Source organism: Apis mellifera, linkage group LG1 (genome assembly GCF_003254395.2).
Source record: "Apis mellifera strain DH4 linkage group LG1, Amel_HAv3.1, whole genome shotgun sequence".
NCBI classification, from domain to species: Eukaryota; Metazoa; Arthropoda; class Insecta; order Hymenoptera; family Apidae; genus Apis; species Apis mellifera.
Window position 1 is genome coordinate 2,289,389 of NC_037638.1, and position 26,498 is coordinate 2,315,886.

Here is a 26,498-nt window from a genome sequence, read left to right on the forward strand (position 1 = left end):
AGCAATGATATTTATTTTTTATTTTGTTACGTATTTTCTTTTTTTATACAATTTTAATTATAGAAAATAGGCGAAGAAACGTATAATTCGTATATTAAAATGAAGATTTTAACAGTGAAAGTTTTAAAGAAATGATCATCATAGATTTAAACGCGAATTTTTCAATTTTTCTACAGTAGAGCAACTTTATCTCTGAATATTTCCATATTTTAAATATTATAATACAATAATATATTAATTATTTTGAAAACAAAGACATGTTGTAAAATTATTCCAATTACCTTGAAATTTTTCAAGCATCTTACGTGCGTATATTCTCTAATTTGGTGAAAAAAAAAAATTGTAAATAACACGACGTACGACTCGCAAAATTTGCATCATAATAAATCGGTAAATAGCGTAAGCGACTGGATGGGCCGTGAACAGCCGATGTTAAACGGTCGGAAAGAAACGTGGGATCATCCATTTCGTCGATGCGCATTCAATGAACGCGTTAGCAGTGTTTATGGCGCTACCTACCGCGTATGAATACAAATAGATTACACTTTGTAAACGGATCCATTCGAACGGACGGGACACGCGCGCCCGTGCTTATGCCGATTCAAAGGCCGATTCATCATACGTTAAATACGGCTCGAGGCGAAATTGAAAGCCTACGTTTCTTTTTATTACTCGTTGAAAAATGAGATAATTCATCCTCTTCTCTCCAGATTGAAAAACAAAACAACTTAACCAAGACGGATCGACAAATATCTTCTGCGTTCTCTACATTTTCCTCATCGCAGAGAAACGAAACGATAATAATAGCCTTTAAGAAAAAAGAAATCTCGAAGGAAAACTCTTTCTTAAGAAAGAAAGAGAGAGAAAAGTCCAGGGACGGGACAGGTTTGGAGAGCTTCGACCAGAGCGTTTAAATAAAGTTAGCAGAGGCAATTACAAGCGTGGCAAGTGTCGCGTAGGTGGTGGGTGAGCCTAACGAGGTAACGACAATTAGCGCACCGCGGCGAGAGGAGGAGGAGGAGGAGGAGGAGGAGGAGGAGGAGGAGGAGGAGAAGGAGTTTGGCAATCGATCAACGGCGAGAAGAGGAGGGGGAGGCGCGCAGAGGGGAGCGGAGAGGAGGCGCGGGTCGACGGAAAGGAAAATATTGGAAACTCCATTAGGAGTGGTGCAACCATCCGTGCACCGGAATACGTAAGCAGCTCTTCCATAGGGAGCAAACGAAGGGGAGAGAATCAAGCGTCCGCTGAGGAGAGGAGGAGGGAAAGAAACCAACAGGCTACAGAGGTTATTACGCGATTCATTTGAAACCTTTCATTTTTCGTTGCCTCTCCCTCCTCCTCCTCCGTCTATTCCTCTCCTTCGACCGTGTTTCCGCTTCTTTTCCGGATGAGACGCGCCTTCAATCGGTTCCCATTCAACCTTCTTTTTTTTCTTCGCTCCTTCTCTCATCCTCTTCCTTTTTCCTTTGAATATTTAGTCTTGGTATCGATCTTCGCCAAGGGGAATTTTTCGAATTGTTGTACGAGTAAATTTCGAAACTTTTGTTGTGGCAATTATTTCGTAAAGCGATATTTTTTTCTCTCTCTTCATCGCTGCTTCAAATAGAAATTCAACGATTCGTAAGTTTTGTTTTCGATTCGAAAGTATTATAAACGTTGAACGAGGGTAAAAACTCCTCTTCGTCGATCAGGTTGTTAGATTCTCGCTTGTAATCCGACCACGACGTTTAATTAGAAAGTAACGATCTCGATATCTTAATTCTTCTTGATTCGGGGCGGTATAGGTGCGGTAGGCAGCCACTAAATGCCGTGAAATCAGCCGATGATAACGTAGAGATCCGCGCCGCGGAGAAACTCACGCGATTACTTCCGCCCTCTTGAGCCCCGATGTACTTTTGCAAGTTTCGCCTTGAGACGCCCAACCGCAGCTCCGTGCACCCCCTTTCCAACAACCCCTTCGCGCCATCTCCACGACCTCTCCGTTTCCTTCTCCGCTTATCGCCAACCTCAGTGCTCCTCAACTCGCGCCAAAGTGCTTTCTCCACCTTCGATCCCCCTTCCTTGGTTCTTTAAACCGTGTCCAACTTGCGAATCGCGTTCTCTTATCGCGAACCGACGGTTCTCAACCTTGAGAACGATTCTCTTTTGACTTTTTAAAATCAATTTGTGAATCAGTGATTCTCGACTTTCTCGTTCAATTTGCGAATCGCAAACCGACGGTTCTCAACTTTGAGATCGCCGAACGTTTTCTGGAATGATTCTCTTTTGACTTTTTAAAATTAACTTGTGAATCAGTGATTCTCAACTTTTAAATCGTCGTTTTCGTTTTTTAGAGTATCTTTTTTGATTTTTTTAAAACATGCGATTCTCAACTTTGAGGTCGCCGTTTTTTGGAATGATTTTCTTTTGCTTCGTGATTTTTTAAAATCAATTTGTGAATCAGTGATTCTCAACTTTTAGATTGTCGTTTTCGTTTTCTAGAGTATCTTTTTTGATTTTTTTAAAGTCAACATGCAATTCTCAAGTTTGAGGAACGTTGAACGTTTTTTAGAATATTTTCTATTTTGCCTCGTGACTTTTTTGAAGCGAGCCAGTGACTCTCAACTTTGGGATCGTCGAATATTTCTAGAATATTTCCTTGGTTCTCACTTAATTTTTTTAAAGCAATGTTCGTACGAACCAATGATTCTCAACTTTGTCAAATATTTTCTAAGATATGGTCTTTCAATTAGCGATTTTTCATAATAAAATCCACAAAATTTTCGATGGTTCTCAATTCGTAAATTATTGTAAATTCCTTTTTCTTACATAAAATAATAAAACTCAACCTACGATACATATCTTTTTATCACAACTCGAGAATTTCCAAATTAAATGATTTAATAAGACATTATATTCCGATTACTATTAATTATATAATTATTATTTTATATTATATCATTAACTATATAATTTCAACTATTCCCAATCTTTAAGGAAAAAAGAAAAAATTGTGAAACACTATCTTAAAGCGTTTCCTCCCTCATCTTCCGCGATTCTCCACGATCCTCGTCATCCTGTTTCAACTCTTGTTCCCCCCGCACGACTCGAGGCGCGGTTAAGCGCCGTTACCAGAGTTTCTCCACGCGATCCCCACGATTTCCTCCGGGCTCTCGTCGCAATCTCCTCACCGAGAACGCTTCCCCAATTCGTAGACTAAACTCGGCGGCCAGTTTAAAGAGAAATTAACCCCCGTGGTTAACACGGTTTCATTCGATCGAAAAGAAATCGTGTTAAGAAACTGTTAACTATTGGGTTGGCAACTAAGTAATTGCGGATTTCAGTTGAAGTTGATGACGACCTAATCAAAGCAATAATCGATTCGGATCGTCACAGTACAACTCGTGAGATTGCAGAGAAGCTTCATGTATCGCATACATGCATTGAAAACCGCTTAAAACAACTTGGCTATGTTCAAAAACTCGATACATGGGTTCCTCCCGAACTGAAAGAAAAGCATTTAACGCAACGCGTTAACAGCTGCGATTCGCTAAAGAAACGTAATGAAAATGATCCATTTTTAAAACGACCGATAACTGGCGATGAAAAATGGGTTGTTTACAACAATATCAAGCGGAAAAGATGATGGAGCAGGCCACGTGAACCAGCTCGAACAACATCAAAAGTTGATATTCGTCGAAAGAAGGTTTTGTTATCAGTTTGGTGGGATTACGAAGGAATTGTCTATTTTGAACTCTTACCACCCAACCGAACGATCCATTCTGTCGTCTACATTGAACAACTAACGAAATTAAACGATGCAGTTGAAGAAAAGCGGCCCGAATTGACAAATCGAAAAGATGTTGTATTCCATCATGACGATGCAAGGCCACACACATCTTTGGTCACTCGGCAAAAATTATTGGAGCTTGGTTGGGATGTTTTGCCACATCCACCATATAGTCCTGACCTTGCACCATCCGATTACTTTTTGTTTCGATCTTTACAAAACTCCTTGAATGGTAAAAATTTCAATAACGATGATGATATCAAATCGTACCTGATTCAGTTTTTTGCTAATAAAAACCACAAGTTTTATGAACGTGGGATTATGATGCTGCCTGAGAAAGATGGCAAAAGGTCATTGATCAAAATGGGCAACACATTACAGAATAAAGTTATTTAGTTCCATGAAATTGTCTTTGATTTTCTAAAAAAAATCCGCAATGGAATAGTTGCCAACCCAATATTATCTCTCGTTACAATTTATTAATGATATACATCTATGATAAATAAATACAATCCCTTTCGATTCTCTTTGATTTCGACTCGAGTATGATATTAATTGCCTCGAAGAGAAAATACAATAACGCGTCCTTTCACTTTCGATTAATTTTCGATATCGAATATTATCATTCTCTTCGATTTCGATTCGAATATTGATATTAATTGACTCGTCATCGAAGAGAAAATACAATAAAATACGTCCTTTCACTTTCGATTAATTTTCGATATCGAATATTATCATTCTCTTCGATTCCGATATTAATTGATCGTGAAAAAGAGGGATGAAAGGGGTGCGCCCCGATCTTCTCCTCTCGAGTTGGTCCAATTAATCGGGGGGGGAATCGGCGGTTAATTCGGTGATTCGAATTACGATTTTTCGGTCGAAGCGATTGACCAATTTGTAACGCGCGCCACCCCCGGTCACGTCGAAACCGCGGATGCAAATGAACGAACGGCGGGCCAAGGCGGGGCTCGCCCCCGGGGATGAATGGCCGCGTTGAAAGGCCCCTTAATTCGTTTACGACTTGTAAAACGAGCCTTTTGGGAGCGCGCAACTGGTAGCCAAACAATTTTCTCTATCAACGTTGTTACGCAACCCCGCGTCGCTCCATCGTCCCGGGGGCGCCATCGGCCAAATAAAACTCGCCGTGGTCTCGCTCCACCGCCCGTCCGGAGGGAGAGGACGCGAACGATGGCGAAAGTGGAGCGAAGTGGACAATTGTATTACTATTTTATCACTATTTTTTGTTTCTATTCTATTGTTGTTATTACTCGTTGGAATTGTATTTATCGATCTGCATACTTTTTGAAATGGAAATGGAAATTTCTTTTGCTTCGATGAAAACGTTCCAATCATCTTCTTTACTCGTCCATTGGAATATTCGAAAGTCGAATTTCGAGAAAGATAGAAGATGATTTGTACGGTTTTTATAGGTTTAGACGCGATTGGAGTAAGTAAAATTTCTAATTCCTCGATGTGCTCGTTTCTTTCGAAAGAAAAATACCGAATCTTTATTATCCCTTGATTTTTTGGAATATTGAAAATTCGTGGCAATGATTGGGATTGTGATTGATAGCTAACTTCGTTTTTGTGAAATCTTTGAGGACGAGTTTATCCTGCAAAGCGATCGAAACTAACGAAACAGATATAATTAGAAATCTCGCCAGAAACTTAGAAACCTTGTGAAACTTTCTCGTTCTCCATCGAAAAGAAAGTTGCCTATTATCATCGATATTGTTATTAAGGATACATTATATTATATTTTAGAGGAATTTTCCAAAAAATTTATCGAATACGTATCCTAATGCACAACGAAGTAACAATCAACCTGCATTAAACTCGAACGAAACAGATAATTAGAAATCTCTCCAGAAACTGTGAAATCTTCTCGCCCTCCATCGAAAGAAAAGTTGCCTATTATCGTCGATATTGTTATTAAGAAAACATTATATTGTATTTCAGAGAAATTCTCTAAAAAATTTATCAATCATCCTAATGCACAACGAAGTAACAATCAGAAGGTCTGCATTAAACTCGAACACAATTAATAAACTCGAATGAAACAGATAATTAGAAACTTGTTGCCCTCCATTATTTTCGCATCGAAAGAAAAGTTGCCTATAATCGTCGATATTGTTATTAAGGATTTACATTACATTATTCTTCAGAGAAATTCTCCAAAAAATTTACCAATGTTTTATCGATCACGTATCCTAATGCACAACGAAGTAACAATCAACCTGCATTAAACTCGAACGAAACAGATAATCAGAAATCTCTCCAGAAACTGTGAAATCTTTTCGCCCTCCATCGTTTTCGCATCGAAAGAAAAGTTGCCTATAATCGTCGATATTGTTATTAAGGATTTACATTACATTATTCTTCAGAGAAATTCTCCAAAAAATTTACCAATGTTTTATCGATCACGTATCCTAATGCACAACGAAGTAACAATCAACCTGCATTAAACTCGAACGAAACGGATAATTAGAAATCTCTCCAGAAACTGTGAAACCTTTTCGCCTCGAAAGAAAAGTTAAATCTAGGAGAAATGCAAAACTTGCCAATTATCATCGATATTGTTATTAAGGAAACATTACATTATACTTCAGAGAAATTCTCCAAAAAATTTATCGATCACGTATCCTGATGCACAACGAAGTAACAATCAACCTGCATTAAACTTGAACGAAACAGATAATTAGAAATCTCTCCAGAAACTGTGAAACCTTCTCGCCCTCCATCGTTTTCCCATCGAAAGAAAAGTTTCTTGTTAGAAGATCTAGGAGAAATGCGAAATTTGCCGATTATCGTCGATACTGTTATTAAGGATATATTACATATTTTATATACTTCAGAGAAATTCTCCAAAAAATTTATCGATCATGTATCCTAATGCACAAGTAAAGTAACAATCAGAATTAAACTCGAAACACAAATGAATCGATTCTAAAACGCGAGATTCACTTTTCCACTTGTTTATCTCATCGCCACGGCGATAAACAAGGTTTCCACGGCAGTGACAGTGTTTCGGCGAGGACAGGACAAGGAAGAAACAAGAAAGGGAGAAAGTACAAGTAGGAGAAGTAGACACAGTTTGTTTCGTATTCCCCATGGGGATCTGATTGCGAACGAATGCGGCCGGGGCAGCTCGTAGTCTCCCTTCATAGACGATTAATCCAGTTTACTCGCAGACGTTGCCTCGGTATGGGGTTCCTGTAAGCCGAGAATCCGCACAAACGTCCCTCCCGCGCTTAAATATATTCAATTACGTGCCCCCCCTCCCCTTCCTCTTTACACCCAGCTTTGCTTCTTTTTTTTTTTTCTTTCCCAACCCCACCTTTCCAACCCCTTTCGGAGGATATTCGTTACACTTTCTTCCATTCCTAGATGTATATATATATATATTGTGTTTATTCAACTTAAATGAGAATCTTTCGTGAGTTCTTCTTCTTCTTCTTCTTCTTTTGAATTATTTTACACGAGCGATTGAAATAAAATTTCGAGTAGAATTTTGAACGATGAAATTTTGATGCAAAGGATGTGTGGTAGATGGATATATTTCGAGTTCAATTCTCGATTCCACGATCGATATCCCTTCGATCGATAAGAATTGAAACGAGACAATTCCATGTAAATTTTATATCGAGATATTGGCAATATTTATAATTCGTTGCGTTAATATCCATTAGAATTTTGAACGATTAAATTTTGATGCAAAGGACGCGTGGTGGATGGATATATTTCGAGTTCAATTTTCGATTCCACGATCGTATTCCTTCGATCGATAAGAATTGAAACGAGACAATTCCCTATAAATCTTTTTCGAGAATTTTGAACGATGAAATTTTGATGCAAAGGACGTGTGGTGGATGGATATATTTCCAGTTCAATTTTCCATTCCACGATCGATAAGAATTGAAACGAGACAATTCTATGTAAATTTTATATCGAGATATTGGCAATATTTATAATTCGTTGCGTTAATATCCATTAGAATTTTGAACGATTAAATTTTGATGCAAAGGACGTATGGTGGATATATTTCGAGTTCAATTTTCCATTCCACGATCGATATCCCTTCGATCTATAAGAATTGAAATGAGACAATTCCATGTAAATTTTATATCGAGATATTGGCAATATTTATAATTCGTTGCGTTAATATCCATTAGAATTTTGAACGATGAAATTTTGATGCAAAGGACATGTGGTGGATGGATATATTTCGAGTTCAATTTTCGATTCCACGATCCTATCCCTTCGATCGATAAGAATTGAATGAAACGAGATAATTCCCTATAAATCTTTTTCGAGTAGAATTCTGAACGATTAAATTTTGATGCAAAGGATGTATGGTGGATGGATATATTTCCAGTTCAATTTTCGATTCCACGATCGATAAGAATTGAAACGAGACAATTCCATGTAAATTTTATATCGAGATATTGGCAATATTTATAATTCGTTGCGTTAATATCCATTAGAATTTTGAACGATTAAATTTTGATGCAAAGGACGTGTGGTGGACGGATATATTTCGAGTTCAATTTTCGATTCCACGATCCTATACCTTCGATCGATGAGAATTGAAACGAGACAATTCCCTATAAATCTTTTTCGAGTAGAATTTTCAATGATTAAAATTTGATGCAAAGGACGCGTGGTGGACGGATATATTTCGAGTTCAATTTTCGATTCCACAATCGATATCCCTTCGATCGATAAGAATTGAAACGAGACAATTCCCTATAAATCTTTTTCGAGTAGAATTTTGAACAATGAAATTTTGATGCAAAGGACGTGTGGTGAATGGATATATTTCGAGTTCAATTTTCGATTCCATGATCGATATCCCTTCGATCGATAAGAATTGAAACGAGACAATTCCATATAAATTTTATATCGAGATATTTGCAATATTTATAATTCGTTGCGTTAATATCCATTAGAATTTTGAACGATGAAATTTTGATGCAAAGGATGTGTGATGGACGGATATATTTCCAATTCAATTTTCAATTCCACGATCCTATACCTTCGATCGATAAGAATTGAAACGAGACAATTCCCTATAAATCTTTTTCGAGTAGAATTCTGAACGATTAAATTTTGATGCAAAGGACGTGTGGTGGACAGATATATTTTCAGTTCAATTTTCGATTCCACGATCCTATCCTTTCGATCGATAAGAATTGAAACGAGACAATTCCCTATAAATCTTTTTCGAGTAGAATTTTGAACGATGAAATTTTGATGCAAAAGACGTATGATGGACATGGATATATTTCGAGTTCAATTTTCGATTCCACGATCGATATCTCTTCGATTGATAAGAATTGAAACGAGACAATTCCATATAAATCTTTTTTGAGTAGAATTTTGAACGATGAAATTTTGATGCAAAGTGTGGTGGATGAATATATTATATTTCGAGTTCAATTTTCGATTCCACGATCGATATCTCTTCGATCGATAAGAATTGAAACGAGACAATTCCATGTAAATTTTATATCGAGATATTGGCAATATTTATAATTCGTTGCGTTAATATCCATTAATCCTATCCCGCAAAAAAGGGATACACGGATATTTATATATATATATGTACATCCAAGCACATGCAAATCAACACATCCATGCAGGAGGGAGGGGAATAACGGAGAAAAATGTGCGCAAAGGAGACAAAGATGGAAATAGAGGATGAGAGAGAGAGAGAAAAAAAGGAGATTTTAAGCCTGCAGGCTGCAGGCAAAGGTATCGGGGCACTGGCAAAGCGAAAGCAGAAGGGAGACAGGCATCTCGCCCTTCTTTTGTCCCTGGGCCGAGGCCCGATATTGAAATGGAGTCGTTTGAGTGTGAATAATTTGCTTTAGCCGCCCCACCCTTCCCTCTCTCCCTCCCTTCTCTCTCTCTCTCTCTTAGCCCTTCGACATCGCCACATTCCGCGAGTCATGCACACATTTGTCTTTTTTCTTTCTTCTTCTTCTTCTTCTTCTTCTTCTTCTTCTTCTTTTTTTGAATTATTTTACACGAGCGATTGAAATAAAATTTCGAACGATTAAATTTTGATGCAAACGACGTGTGGTGGATGGATACATTTCTCGAGTATAGAATACATCGATCTTTGCTTCGAGTTTTAATATCGTTATGGAGAGAGAGAGAGAGAGAGAGAGAGAGGGAGAGAGAGAGTTTAATTTTTCTTAGTGGAGAGGATTCGATTGGGGAATTCGATTCGGCTCGCGTTCGAATTTTATGCGCCGAATTTTTAGGGACTTTTTTCTTTTCTTTTCGTCGACGAACGGAAATACAAAGGCGAGGAGATCGATGAAATTCTACTTGCGATTTCATTTCGCGATTCGATTCTTGTTTCGAGGAAAGAGAAATGGATTAAAAAATCCTCTTCGACGAAAAGAATCTATCGAATTTTCCATGCTTGACGCGAATCGTCGATCACGAGATCCTTCATTCACGAAAACGAAGAATAAAACCGCAAAAGAATCTTTTTCTAACGATTATTGTTCAAAAAAATATAATTAAAATTCCAACGTTTCGAGATCCTCCTCCCAAAACCCAAAAACACAGTTGAAGATTGAAAATTAAAACAATCTATCGAATTCTTGTTACTTTCTAACAATTTCAATCCTTATTCCAAAAAAAAACGATCAAAAAAGATCCAAAAATCCATTTGAACGAATCTACGAGATCCTCCACGCACGGAAACGAAGAATAAAACCGCAAAGGAATCTTTTCCTAACGATTATTATTCAAAAAAATATAATTAAAATTCCAACGTTTCGAGATCCTCCTCCCAAAACCCAAAAACACAGTTGAAGATTGAAAATTAAAACAATCTATCGAATTTCTGTTACTTTCTAACAATTTCAATCCTTATTCCAAAAAAAAACGATCAAAAAAGATGCAAAAATCCACTTGAACAAATCTACGAGATCCTCTACCGAAATTAACTAATTCAAATCGCTCATGGAACGCAAAAGTAGACGAGATCGAGATCCCAAAACTCCAGTTATTCCAGAAGAAGAAAGAGAGAGAAGGATTAAAAATTCACTCGCGTCCGATTTTTACGCGAGGAATTTCATCGCCTCGAGATCCTCCTCCTCCTCCTCCTCCTCCTCCTCATTCTCGTGAATCACTGACAGAATTGTATCTGCCATTATAAATTCCGAGTGATGATCGCACGCTCGACCCTGATACTCCCCTCCCCCTCCTTCTGATGCTGCTCGATCGGGAACAACGGTTGAATTTATTAAGCGGGCGAAAAAATCATCACAGTCACGCCGCGTGCAACGGATCGAATTAAAATGTGCGCCGCCTCGACAACTCGATTTAAAAAAAGAAAAAACGTATGATCGTAATCGATGCGTAATCGCAAGGATTCGTTCGATGATCTCGTGACGGCGAGCGGAATGGAATCGGCCATGGACGGAACCATTCACACACGTGGAATTGCACGTGGAATGAGAATGAGAGGAATTTAGAGAAATTTTTTTATCATTGTACCGTGTTTCGATATTTGATGAAACTGTAGAATGAATAAAAAAAGAGATTGTGAGATTGTTTACTTTTTCGTGAAAGGATCATTGATCGAATAATCATATTCGATTTATTTTGGTATTTTTAACGTTAGAACGAAAAGTTTTAGGATACATTAAAATTATGCATGGAAAGATTTATTTATAGATCGATAACAATGTTTATATCATTAATGTGAATTTTGTAAGAATGATTCAATATATTATAAATAATATTCAAAGAAGGAGGAAATTTTGTTGAATCATTTTAAATCACGTTTGTTATATAAAATTTGATTTTCGAAAATAGTTGAGAAATTTTGTTCCTGAATTATTTTTGGATTGTGAAAATAATTCCTGCCCCTTTAAAAAATATCATCGAAACCATTATTCGAGATCACTTTTCACATTTATTAGAAAGGAGATTGGAAGAATGAGAGAGCGAAGTCTAGTACGTGTCTCGAGACAGGGGCGAGAGAAGAGAAAAGAAAAAAAGGCGAAGGTAAAACGCGACCGGATGGTGAGCCAACAATCACGATCGAGGATTCATCAGTGTTTTAGGAGGTCAATGTCGCTCGACGGCCGCCGCCGACTTGGATCTTCTTAAACATGCAGACCGCATACGAAACCCGGTGTATATAATCCAAGCTGGTCGACTTCGGAAATCAGTCGACTCGACAACTCAACCGTGTAACTTACCGGGTACAACAATGAAGGTAGAGCGATACGAAACAAACGAGACAGCCTCCGTACAATTTTCCTTTCAATTTCTAACTTTCCAATTAATATAAGAACAATTTTTCAAATTTTACCAATATCAGATAATTAAATTCCAATACAAAAAATATAAATTCTAATATACATTTTGCATACACTTTTATCGAAACATAATTTATTCATTTTCAAAAAAAAAAAAAAACAGGGATTCATCGCTTTCGCTCTCTTGATCGCTGCGGTCGCCGCAGAGCCACCAAGATACCGTCCCCAAAGACAATTCTTCTTCGCCAGACAACAGGAGGAGGCCACCACCGTTTCCAACGCCCCCTACGCGCCTTCCGGATGGAGACCGAGCGGACCGGCTTTCAATCTACCTCAGAGACAGTACGGCGCGCCTAGCGCACCGCAACAGCAATACGGCGCGCCTAGCGCACCGCAACAACAGTACGGCGCGCCTAGCGCACCGCAACAGCAGTACGGCGCGCCTAGCGCACCGCAACAACAGTACGGCGCGCCCAGCGCCCCTCAACAGCAGTACGGCGCGCCTCAACAACAATATGGCGCACCGGCGGTTCCGCAGCAGCAGTATGGGCCACCGCAGGAAGCTACGACGACCGAAGCGCCCAGCAGCACGGAGGCGGAGGATCTTGCTACCACTGTCGCAAGTGTCGAGTCCGAGGTAAGAGAAGGAAGGAAGGTTGAGGGAGAAATAGAATAAGTTGGAATTTCGTGGATCGGTTGTATCGTGTTATCGCGCTTGTTATCGTGTTATGTGTTGTAAGGAGGATAGAAAGAGAGAGAGAGAGTGGTCTGTTGGCACGAGGAGCGAGGTTTCCACGGAATTTTAAATCTTTCGCTCTCCCGGAGAATCGTTTTTCCTATCTTCTCTCTCTCTCTCGCTCCTCCTATTTTCGGCCGTCTTAACGACATTAGTATTCGGCTCGCCGTTTACTTTCGATCGGTGTGCAGGCACGCGCGCGCTCCTATCAAATTCGAACGCGGCGTGACACAATCTCCGTGATTTCAATTCTTCGGATCATCCTAGTTTTGTATTTATTTATTTTATTTTATTTTGGATTGTTATTAAGTCTCTTATTATTTTTCGTTGCGATTTTTTTTTCGTTTTTAACAGTGATTAATAATATATCAGTCTTTTTCATTACCAAACTTCTCCATTTCCAATCTCTTCTTTTAAAGTTTCATTTTTCATTTTCGAATATTATCAATAATTTTAACGAATCTTCACGAGGAAAAAGAATCGATCTCCTCCTTTAAAATCTTCCACTGAAATTATCAATAAATATATATTTCTCTTACAAAAGAAGAATCAATCATGAAATTACCGATAATTTCAATCTCTCCCCACCTTTCCATTAACGACAAATTTTCCTTAAACTCTGTTCCTCCATTTTTCTTCAACGTTCTCAACTTTCTTCTCTTCGTTTCCAGTCCGAGCCCGTCAACTCGGTGAACGAGCTCGAGGACGAGGAGGTGGACGAGCAACAGCCCCAGCAGTCGGGCGAGTACTACTTGGCACTGCCTGACGGCCGTCTGCAGCGCGTCCGCTACGTGAGCCGGCAGAACGTGGAGGCGATGAAGTACTTCGCCAAGATCCGGGCCGAGAACGTGGAGCCGCTCCGCGGCCCGATCTACGCCTACGCGCCCCTCCAAAAACTGCAGATTTTCCCAGCCGGCCTCCAACTGGCAGTGGCGCCCCCCCAATCGAAGCCGCAGAAACTCGAGATCGAGCCGGTCGCGGCCCAAGTCCAGTACCAGTACGACAATCCGTCCGCGGTGCTTCCGTTGCCCGGTTACCAGCCGGCCGCGGGTGAATCCAGATATTTGCTCACGTTGCAATAGGAAATTATTATCTACGTGTATCTATGACGAGGATCAACGAAATTTGAACATTTCTTGATCTTAAATTAATCGTAAGGATTGAGAGTTTATTTAAGGAAGAGAAGAATTGTATTTAATGTAATTAATAAAGATCATTGTAAACGGTTATCCTTTTAATTTTATCTTTAGAAAATCGAAATTCTAAAACGAAATTTTATTTCGAAGATGTAAGAAAGATATATCCTTATGCATTATTCGAAGCCGGCCGCGGGTGAATCCAGATATTTGCTCACGTTGCAATAGGAAATTATTATCTACGTGTATTTTGACGAGGATCAACGAAATTTGAACATTTCTTGATCTTAAATTAATCGTAAGGATCGAGATAGCGAGTGTATATTTAAGGAAGAGAAGAATTGTATTTAATGTAATTAATAAAGATCATTGTAAACGGTTATCCTTTTAATTTTATCTTTAGAAAATCGAAATTCTAAAACGAAATTTTATTTCGAAGATGTAAGAAAGATATATCCTTATGCATTATTCGAAGCCGGCCGCGGGTGAATCCAGATATTTGCTCACGTTGCAATAGGAAATTATTATCTACGTATATCTTGACGAGGATCAACGAAATTTGAACATTTCTTGATCTTAAATTAATCGTAAGGATTGAGAGTTTATTTAAGGAAGAGAAGAATTGTATTTAATGTAATTAATAAAGATCATTGTAAACGGTTATCCTTTTAATTTTATCTTTAAATCTTACATGATTTGAGTTCAAATCGACGTAAGTCAGATTGGTTTCTATCTATAATAAAATATTAATTAATTGTACGAAAGGACTTTAATTTTTAAATTATTTATAAATTAATAATAAATATATTATAGTTATTTTAGCATAATAGTGCATTAAATTTAGGATTTAATTATATTAATACTTTTAAATTAATAAATAATAATTTGAGTATTAATTAATTTATTGATTTTGATAGTTATAGTTTTGATTAGAGTAGCATTTTTAACTTTATTAGAACGAAAAATTTTAGGTTATATTCAAGATCGTAAAGGTCCTAATAAAATTATATTGTTTGGTATATTTCAACCTTTTAGTGATGCATTAAAGTTATTATCTAAAGAATGATTTTTTTTTAATTATTCAAATTTATTTATTTATAGACCTATATTAATATTTTTTTTTATCATTAGTTATATGAATTTTATATCCTTGATTTGGATTAATATATTATATTGAATTTAGAATTTTGTTTATATTGTTAGTTTTAGGTTTAAGAGTTTATCCTGGAAATTTGGAAATTTTATAATTAATACCAATTTACAATAGAAAGCGTTTCTCAATCCCTTGGATTATAGATATCGAGGAATAACCACAGTTATTAATTCCTCTTTTTCCCTCGAGCGAAACCTTTGGAAAAAGAGAGAGAGAGAAATCGATTACGAGAAGTTACATACCGTATATATATATATATATACCCGCATACTTGTACACCGCCAACCATGAAAGTCTCGAATCAAACGAACCGCCTTTATTCGAGTTACGTTCCGCACGTACACACGTATAAGTAAACGAGAATGGAGAGAAGACTAGGGAGAAGTAGGAGAGGCGGTGGTATCGAGTAATGGGAGAAATCCTGCGAAAGAATTTTCTTAGCCACGGCACGTGGACGCGAGCGAGCGAGCGAGCGAGAGAGAGAGAGAAAGCGAGCGAACGAGCGAGAAAGAGAGAGAGAGAGAGAGAGCGCAGAAACGCGGATGTGTGTTGGTTGGCATGTCGACGCGCCTAACCGCAAAATTCTAGAAATTTAATATCTCGCCCGAGTCTGGCGGGGTTGGCCGTTTCATAAGTTCACTCCGACACACAACCAATCCCTCGTCAGGAGGATCCTCCTCGAAATTGTACGGCCAACGGCTCCAAACCCGCCCGAATGTTGTTCTCCCTTTCTCTCCTCGTTCCTCCTCGCGCTTTTCAGCCTTGTGCGCCGCAGCTACCGCCGCGCCGCGGCCACTTTTCTTCCCTCGCTCCTCTTCCTCCATCAAATTGGGAAAAGGATAGGAGAGAGGGAAAAAGAAAGAGAATTTCGATATCATTTGTATCAATAATTGCAATTCAATTTCATAAGGGAATTTTTGAAATAATTTATCCTTTGTAGATTGCTATTATATACGTTTCGTAGGATGAAAAAGGGAGGAATAGGTTTGGATTTGTTTGAGAATTGTTAAGAGTTAATATTCTGAATTAATATAAGTTTAATTTTTTTACGAGATTTATTTTTTGACAAATGGAAGAAAATTTTCATTGGAATAATTTATCGTTGTATTGTTGTAAATTGTAATCATATATATATTTCATAGGATGAAATTGGAAAAAGGAAGAAATAGATTTGGATTTGTTTGAAAATTTCGTTTTAAGAACGAGTTGACTCGTTATATTTGTATCAATAATTGTGAGGTGTTATTCAATTTCATGTGATACGAATTCATTAGGAATAAGGGAATTTTTGAAATAATTTATACTTTGTAGATTGCTATTATATACGTTTCACAGGATGAAAAAGGGAGGAATAGGTTTGGATTTGTTTGAGAATTGTTAAGAGTTAATATTCTGAATTGATAAGTTTAATTTTTTTACAAGACTTATTTTTTGATAAATGGAAGAAAATTTTCATTGGAATAATTTATCGTTGTAAATTGTAATCATATATATTTCACAGGATGAAATTGGAAAAAGGGAGGAATAGGTTTGGATTTGTTTGAGAATTTCGTTCGTTTTAAGTTGACTCGTTGCGTTTGCATTTATCGGATATCATTTGTAATTCAATAATTGTAATTCAATTTCATAAGGGAATTTTTGAAATAATTTATACTTTGTAGATTGCTATTATATATGTTTCATAGGATGAAATTGGGAAAGAGGAATAGGTTTAGATTTGTTTGAGAATTGTTAAGAGTTAATATTCTGAATTGATATAAGTTTAATTTTTTTACGAGACTTATTTTTTGACAAATGGAAGAAAATTTTTATTGGAATAATTTATCTTTTGTAGATTGCTATTATATACATTTTCACAGGATGAAATTGGAAAAAGGGAGGAATAGGTTTGAATTTGTTTAAGAATTTCGTTCGTTTTAAGTTAACTCGTTGTGTTTGCATTTATATCATTTGTATCAATAATTCTAATTCAATTTCATAAGGGAATTTTTGAAATAATTTATCCTTTGTAGATTGCTATTATATACGTTTCGTAGGATGAAAAAGGGAGGAATAGGTTTGGATTTGTTTGAGAATTGTTAAGAGTTAATATTCTGAATTAATATAAGTTTAATTTTTTTACAAGACTTATTTTTTGATAAATAGAAGAAAATTTTCATTGGAATAATTTATCGTTATAAATTGTAATCATATATATTTCATAGGATGAAATTGGAAAAAGGGAGGAATAGGTTTGGATTTGTTTGAGAATTTCGTTCGTTTTAATTTGACTCATTGCGTTTGCATTTATATCATTTGTATCAATAATTCTAATTCAATTTCATAAGGGAATTTTTGAAATAATTTATCCTTTGTAGATTGCTATTATATACATTTTCAGGTGGAATAGGTTTGGATTTGTTTGAGAATTGTTAAGAGTTAATATTCTAAATTGGTATAAGTTTAATTTTCGACTTATTTCTTGATAAATGGAAGAAAATTTTCATTGGAATAATTTATCATTCTAAATTGCAATCAAGAATTATCGATACACTTTCATTTTATTCTTGGCATAGTTTATCGTTGTACAGATTGCAATTGCAGTATCCTTTCTTCTTCGTCTTTCACCGATCGGAAAGAAAGAAAGAAAGAAAGAGAAATGAAAATGATGGAAAACTTTCCTTTTCTTTTCTATCGTTTATCAAAAACAGAAAACACTGTTACCTACTATTCACATAATAATTAAACCGTCTCGAGCTGGAAACAATTGTCAAAATGTCTACTCGCGTTTCGACACGAAACTCGAAACTTTCCATTTAAATGGCCGGGACTCTCCGTTCCAAAGTGGCTCCTCCCAAGATTCGGCTGGCCACGAATCCTGTGGGAGGGCCAGTCACGAAGAAACCGAATTTTCGGATCAATTGCCAATTACTGGAACATCGGTCAAGACCAATTAAACTTCCTCCTTCCTCGAGAATCTCTTAAAGGGGGAGAATCGATAAGCGGAATTGTGGTCGTTTCGCATCCTCTCCCTCTCCCTTCTCTAAATTCTCCTCTCGAAAGATATCCGTTTCCACGCTGGTTATCCACCGTGTGTAACAAAAGGGAAATAGGCGAGGCGGAATGGAGGAAGGGGGGGGGGAGGGAAGGGAGAGCCGCTTTCGGAAAACAAAGTTACCCGACTCGTCCTCCCCCCTCCCCGCGATTCTCGTCGCAAGGGAGAGACGTCTGCACTTGAGCCAACAGCCGGTGCACTGTCCCCTTCCCACGAGATATTAATTTTTCCGGAAGTAACCTCCGCCACTTTTCACTCCCCCCAACCTCTTCTCCCCTCGCCACGACAAAGACGATCCTTCTCTCTCTCTCTCTCTTTCTCTGTCTGTCTTCGTCCAACGAGAGGAATTTGAGAGGTGTTATTTTTAAAAAGAAGGAGAGAGGAGTGACCAGTCTGCTTTCTGATGAAATCGTTGTTACTTCTTTACTTTGAGAATTGTGTGTTTATATTTGGATCGTGTCTCGCTCCGTTGACGATGGTTGGAGTTAAGATTAATTTAATTAATATCGTCGAGTTTTTTTTCGATTATTTGATCATTTATCAAGGAAGGATTTTTCTTTGGTTTCCTTCGTTTATATATATTAGAGTTGGTTTAGAGTTATCATATTGCCTGGAAGAGAGATGAAACGATAAGATATAAAAGGGTTCGTAAGTTGCCACAAACTTGTTTGGAAAAAATTAAATTAAATTAAATTTAATAAACACAGGATTGATCGTTCAAACACGCACGCATATATGCACATGTACATCCACCTAACCCCCGCGAAACAATGGGAAAGATGGCGGTGTTGCAGCTGCGGCTCCCTCAATTATCCATCAGATAAAGATACGAGATAAACGCGACTTTGCATTGCAAACAGCCAACTTCTTTTCACCAGGGAATTTAATACGCGAACATCCTGCCGATGATCATATCAACGATAAAGAAACGTCTTTTCTCTTCCCTTCAACGAACGATAAAAAAGAACAAATATCAAATTATTCTTCTTCTCCTTCTTCTATTCCACCAACGTTTCTATAACAATCCTCTTTCTCTCTTTCTAATATTTGCAACCCTTAATCGCAAAAATTTAAAATCAAATAACAATTCGTGATCTTATAGAATTCGATATTAACCGAGAGAAATTCAAAAAAAAGAAAGAAGAAGAAAAGAATTTCAGGTTCCCAGGCGTTCGTAATCCTGAGAACGAAGAAGAGACTAAAAAATACGCGCGTATAAAAAAAAAAGAAGAGAAATAAATTAAAGAGAAAGAGAGGCGATTCTCGAAACCGAGTCGTTCCAATGGGGTTTACACGTGAGAAGGGGTAAACCTTGGACGAGCACCGCGGGGCCCTCCCCGTGTTTTTTCGTCGTTTGTCTCGCGAGATTAAGAAAATAGCGGGAGGCCCCCGCGGTGCCTGTGGGAACAACGACCAAACGCCGTGTTCCTTGCAGTGGGAAATTTCGTCCAATTTTTTTAATCTCCAGTTTGTATTTATATTTTCGTAACCGAGACGATTAAATCGTATCGTCAACTTGGAGCTCTCCAAGTCTTATTTTATTTTCGAAAATTATTATTGAAACGCAGGAAATTTTAAATCCTTCTTTCTGAAAATATTTCTCAACTTGCAGCGCTCTAAAAGAGCTTTTTAGGAGTCGTGTTAATAATAACGAAAATTCTTATTTAACTGGAAAGAAGGAAAGGAGGCGTTAAATTCTCTTTTCTGAAAATCTAAAAAAAATCAAATAATATTCGAAGAAGCATCGAATCAATTTACATTTTTCTCTCTCGAATAACCTTATGCAAAGATACAAAGAAATCAATTTATTTAATCCTTTAATCAACGAGTATACACACTCTAAATTTCCCATCACATATATATATATATATATACATATGTGTTCGTCTTAACGTCTCCATTATTCCACTTCCTCCACTTAACAATCGAAGGAAACAATCGATCGAATCGGATCCTTATCGACCCCCCTCGAGATCGAGGGCTCGCCACACCGTGCTCGAGGAGTCGCACGCGACAGCCGACACGGCGAAGAAAAAACAATGAGCGTGGAAGAGAAAGGAGAAGTGGAGTTGACGGTGGCTCCCACGTATATAGACGCGCGAAAGGCAAAAGCCAGACGACTCTGGCCGGGTTTCAGGAAGGACGGCGGTGATTGCAGATCCCCCGCCGACAGCCACGTCGAACTCTTTTCGACTCTCTTTTCGAAACTGCGGCACCTGCTTTCACCGCTCCGCCTCGCAACGAGAAACCTACCCTTTTGTGATCCTTCCGTTCCTCCGCACACGTATATATTTTATATATATATATATATAAGTTTCTGCTCGAGAACGAGAAGTTTTCAGAATATTTGCGCGCTCGGGAACGGGTGTATACGTGTGTGCAGCGTGATGTGCAACCAGAGTGTATACACGCATTGCGTCACAGGGCACGTCGATATTAAACCGGAGGGTACGAAAACAATAAGGTTCCTATTGCGCTTACATTGGTAAGCCTTTGTACGCGAGAACTCGCTGCTTGATTAATATCGCCGAATTAATATGGATGCGGGAGAGAGAGAGAGAGGAAGGGAGGGAGGGAGGGAGAGAGAGAGGGAGGAACGATCCTCCTCTTCTGGTTACTATGGTATCTCGAATTTTTGCTCTTTCTTCCTTTTTTTTTTTTGTTAATGATTGGGAAATAAATATGGAGAGGATCGATACGTATTAATCTTTTTCGATTTTCAAGGTACGGTTTGGTGTATTATCAGGTTAGGTTAAGATTGGTATTACGAAGATATTATTTTTGAAATTTCTTGTTGTGCGGTTTTTTGAGGGCAGTAAACGATACGTAGAGATTACAATATGGTATAATATGGTAGAGAGAGAGAGAGAGAGAGAGAGATTCTTTTTTTGTTGAAGATATTTTATAGATTACATGTTTCTTATAAAAAAAAATTAGAATACTTGAAATTGAAATTTTTTATTAATTAAATTTATAAAGTTTATTTATACATTCGAAGATGTTGGATATAAATATGGTAGAGAGAGAGAGAGAGTTTCTTTTTAATATTATAAGGTTTATATTTGTTATGTTGAAGATATTTTATAAATTACATGTTTCTCATAAAAAGAATTAGAATATTTATTTGCTATAAATTATTATCGAAGATGTTGGATATAAAAATGGTAGAGAGAGAGAGAGAGAGAGAGAGAGAGTTTCTTTTTAATATTATAAAGTTTATATTTGTTACGTTGAAGATATTTTATAAATTACATGTTTCTCATAAAAAGAATTAGAATATTTATTTGCTATAAATTTATCGAAAATGTTGGATATAAATATGATACAGAGAGAGAGAAAGAGTTTCTTTTTAATATTATAAAGTTTATAATTATATATATAATTATATATTTGTTATGTTGAAGATATTTTATAGATTACACGTTTCTCATAAAAAGAATTAGAATATTTATTTGCTATAAATTTATCAAAGATGTTGGATATAAATATGATACAGAGAGAGAGAAAGAGAGTTTCTTTTTAATATTATAAAGTTTATAATTATATATATAATTATATATTTGTTATGTTGAAGATATTTTATAGATTACATGTTTCTTATAAAAAGAATTAGAATATTTATTTGCTATAAATTTATCGAAGATGTTGGATATAAATATGGTAGAGAGAGAGAGAGAAAGAGTTTCTTTTTAATATTATAAGGTTTATATTTGTTATATTGAAAATATTTTATAAATTATATGTTTCTCATAAAAAGAATTAGAATATTTATTTGCTATAAATTATTATCGAAGATGTTGGATATAAAAATGGTAGAGAGAGAGAGAGAGAGAGAGTTTCTTTTTTGATATTCGCACAATGAAGGAATTATATTATAAAGTTTATATTTGTTGAAGATATTTTATAGATTACACGTTTCTTAAAAAGAATTAGAATATTTGAGATTGAAATTTTTTATTAATTAAATTTATAAAGTTTTTTATACATTCGAAGATGTTGGATATAAATATGATAAAGAGAGAGAGAAAGAGTTTCTTTTTAATATTATAAAGTTTATATTTGTTATGTTGAAGATATTTTATAGATTACATGTTTCTTATAAAAAGAATTAGAATATTTATTTGCTATAAATTTATCAAAGATATAAAAATTGGATATAAAAATGGTATGTGTTATTGAAGTATTATATTATTTGTATGTGTTACGTTGAAGATATTTTAATAGATATTAGAATACTTGAGATTGAAATATAAATTCAATTATATACAGATGTATATAATTATTCTTCGAGCATCGATGGATAAATTTGAAATATTTTTATCTCTTAAAATTTATCCCGCGTTAATTTTTGCAATCGGTGTGGGTTCGAATTCCCGTATATAAATACGGAGTTAATTCACTTTGTCACTCCGGATCCCTTCGATTTCGCAACGAAAAGTTTTTCCACCTTCATCCGAGTAAGTATACCGAAAGGAAACAAAGAGGGGGCGAATGAATAAAACAGTTAACCGCCGCCGCCGCCGCATTTGCATTAGTAAAAGCGAATCGGGGATATTAGGTCGAGCGAAGTCATATGAAATTCTGCCCGCATCGAGATCATAATTCAATCGTCTCTAGCGCGATGAGCATGCTCGTCCGATTGTGCAACATTACGCAATCGGCCGGTGATTGATCCACTCTGCGCGCGGCATATTGACTTGTGTAATTGATAGCTTCGATGCTACTACGTCGGATATTACGCCGCCCTTCTTTCTCCATCCTCCCCTCCCTTCTCCCAACAAGCTTTACATCCCTTTTTTATCTTCATATCCAATCCAATTTTCAATTTTACGAATTTTAATTTTAATTTTAATCTTACGAGTTTCTTAAATAAACCTTTAAGATTGTTCAAGAAAAAAAAAAGAAAACAAAATCTAAATTATTATTCAAATTATTCGCGAATCTTTTATTTAAACGTCGAAAAAGAGAAATCACTCCTTCTTTCTCCCTTTGAAGGAAGAAGAAGAGGAAGAAAAGTTGCAAAGGGGTTGTTGACGACTCCCCCTAAAGCTGCGCCTCCTCCGACTCCGCCCACTCGCTCGAAACACGGAAGTCGCGGCACGGAGTGCCTTTTACACACCGGATTCTCCCTCTCTTTATACACACGTAACACGTACTTGACATTATTCATACGCGAGTCACGTTATATTCATCCCCCCGGCTCGGGTTCGCCACCCGTGTGAACGTTGCCTAAGAAGCTTCGGGCGGCAACGCTTTCCGAGTGTTTCGATCCGCTTTTCCTTCGAGCAATTGATATGTTTGCTTCGTTTTCGCGAGTCACAGGTCTCCTTTTCTCTTTTATTCGAACGATTTATCGTAGCGATTGAAAGAAAGCTCAGATCGAATTAGAATTAGTAATCAAAAATATAGAAAAAGTAATCAAATCGTGAATTATTTAATCGTTTATCAATTTAAATAATCCATTTATTCGACAATTCTATAGAATCAGATCAAACGTTCATTTCCAAATGAAATTTCAATGGAAGTCGAGCTTAAGAATCTTCGTTTTATAATAAATATATAATTTTCGTGGAGAAACGGGCATAACTTTTTAAGGGTTAGCGTGTATCGATCGGCATTACGAGGCGGATCGGTCGACCCTGGCCTCCTCCTCCTCCTCCTCTTCCCTCGTGGAAACGGCGTCCACGGAAAGAGGAAAGAGAGAGATCTTATCCCGTTCGCGGCCGAGAGACACTTTGTCACCCTCTTCCCTCGGCCGAACCCGTTTACGAAAAGAGTTCGAAAGAGGGACGGGGACGGATGGATCTTTATCTTTATCTCGTCTCCTCGCTGGAAAGATCGCGGGGGAAATTGTTTTCGTAGTCGGATATTGGGAATTATAGTTTGTCATTGATTTTGCTAATTGATCGATACGAATTTTGAAATTAAGCGCGTTTCTTTTTTCGATTTGAGGATTAATAATTTTCTTTATCTATAAATCGTGCATTAAGTTTTAAATAATTTCTTTTCTTAAATACGCGTATTCACAGAGGCAGAGATTTCGTTTCTTCTAATTTATACGTTAGAAATTCGCACGATATTTCAATCATCTTTTATACACAAGTTGCTATACAAATACAAGCTCGAAACTCAGAAGGAAAAAAACAATAAACGAAATAAAAGAATATAAGAGAGAGAAGAAAAACTATTATATTATACATATATATATATATATATAATAATTCTACTATATAATAAGAATTAAACCTAAGTCAGGGACAAAAGAGAACAAAAGTACGCGTTAAAACCATCTTCTTCTTATCTCTTTTTCTTTTCTTAACTGTTCAACAATAACAAACGAAATAAAAGAGAGATAGAGAGAAGAAAAACTATTACTCTATATATAATAATAATTCGAAGAATTAAGCCTAAGGAATGAAAGAAAACGAAATGTTAAAACATACCACCCTCTTTTTATCTCTTTTTCTTTTCTTAACTTGTTCAACAATAATAAACAAAATAAAAGAGAGACAGAGAAAAGAAAAATTACTACACTATATATAATAATAATTTGAAGAATTAAATCTAAGTCAGGGACAAAGGAGAACGAAAGTTATCTCCTCTTCTTATCTCTTTTTCTTTTCTTAACTGTTCAACAATAATAAAAGAGAGAAGAAAAACCACTATATATATAATAATTCTACTATATAATAAGAATTAAGCCTAAGTCAGGGACGAAGGAAAAAAAAAGTCACGCGTACCACCCTCTTCTTATCTCTTTTTCTCTTCTTAACTGTTCAACAATAATAAACAAAATAAAAGAGAGATAGAGAAAAGAAAAATTACTACACTATATATAACAACAATAATTCGAAGAATTAAGTCTAAGGAACGAAAGAGAACGAAACGTTAAAACGTACCACCCTCTTCTTATCTCTTTTTCGTTTTTTAATTGTTCAACAATAATAAACGAAATAAAAGAGAGATAGAGAGAAGAAAAACTATTACACTATATATAACAATAATTCGAAGAATTAAGCCTAAGGAATGAAAGAGAACGAAACATTAAAACATACCTCTTTTTATCTCTTTTTCTTTTCTTAACTTGTTTAACAATAATAAGCGAAATAAAAGAGAGATAGAGAGAAGAAAAACTATTACACTATATATAATAATAATTCGAAGAATTAAATCTAAGTCAGGGACGAAGGAGAACGAAAGTTATCTCCTCTTCTTATCTCTTTTTCTTTTTTTAACTGTTCAACAATAATAAAAGAGAGAAGAAAAATCATTATTTATATAATAATTCTACTATATAATAAGAAGCCTAAGTCAGGAACGAAGGAAAACGAAAGTCACGCCAATACCACAATACCACCCTCTTTTTATCTCTGAGAAGAAGACAGAGAGAAGAAAAACTATTACACTATATATAATAATAATTCGAAGAATTAAACCTAAGTCAGGGACAAAAGAGAACGTTAAAACATATCACCTTTTTCTTACCTCTTTTTCTTTTCTTAACTGTTCAACAATAATAAAAGAGAGACAGAGAGAAGAAAAACCACTATATACATAATAACAATTCTACTATATAATAAGAATTAATTCTCTTCTTCAGGGACGAAGGAGAACGAAAGTCACCCGTTAAAACCGTGCCACCCTCTTCTTATCTCTTTTTCTTTTCTTAACTTGTTTAACAATAATAAACGAAATAAAAGAGAGACAGAGAGAAGAAAAACTATTACACTATATATAATAATAATTCGAAGAATTAAACCTAAGTCAGGGACAAAAGAGAACGAAACGTTAAAACATACCACTCTCTTCTTACCTCTTTTTCTTTTCTTAACAGTTCAACAATAATAAAAACCACTATATAACAATTCTACTATATAATAAGAATTAATTCTCTTCTTCAGGGACGAAGGAGAACGAAAGTCACCCGTTAAAACCGTGCCACCCTCTTCTTACCCTCCTCCATCCTTGCGCTACACACAACACAGGATAGAGAAGATGCACCCCCCCCCCCCCCGTTTTCGTCAAAAACGAACGACTCGCCAAAATCCGAGCCACAAATCCCAACCCACCCACACGCGCATCCCATCATCCATCCGATGCATCCATCGGATCACGTATTTGCATCGGCCGCGGAATTTCATCTCCGAATTCCGAATACCCCCTCTGCCTCCCTTCCCCTCCTCCCTCTCTCCCTCCCCTCCTCTCCCCTCCGCGAATTTTCCAACACGCGAGATCCGAAACGAGAAGAATTTTTCCCTACCATCGCCATCGATTTCTGCGGATAGCGGTCGGGAATTCGTAATAGCGCGCGGCGTGGAACCGCGGCCGGAATGATTCGCGCGTGCACGCACGAGGCGAGGGAAGGAGAGGGATTGGAAAACC

General features: G+C 36.6%; 2 protein-coding genes across 6 annotated transcripts in view; one reads left to right on the forward strand and one right to left on the reverse strand.

Annotated features, from left to right (window-relative positions):
- Positions 1-26,498, reverse strand: part of LOC724238 (paired box protein Pax-6) — a 110,104-nt gene that overhangs the window by 13,614 nt on the left and 69,992 nt on the right. The window lies entirely within an intron of this gene.
- Positions 11,909-14,741, forward strand: LOC100576540 (vacuolar protein sorting-associated protein 27). Its single transcript, XM_006559852.3, has 3 exons — positions 11,909-12,014; positions 12,221-12,694; positions 13,465-14,741. Exons 1-3 carry the CDS (start codon positions 12,009-12,011, stop codon positions 13,873-13,875), a joined length of 891 nt encoding a protein of 296 aa, XP_006559915.2. The 5' UTR covers positions 11,909-12,008; the 3' UTR covers positions 13,876-14,741.

What these genes read in the sequence shown, in the direction of transcription:
- LOC100576540 (XM_006559852.3), top strand. An exon ending in TCGCAAGTGTCGAGTCCGAG is followed by an intron (nt 12,695 to 13,464) that starts GTAAGAGAAGGA and finishes CTTCGTTTCCAG; the next exon opens with TCCGAGCCCGTCAACTCGGT.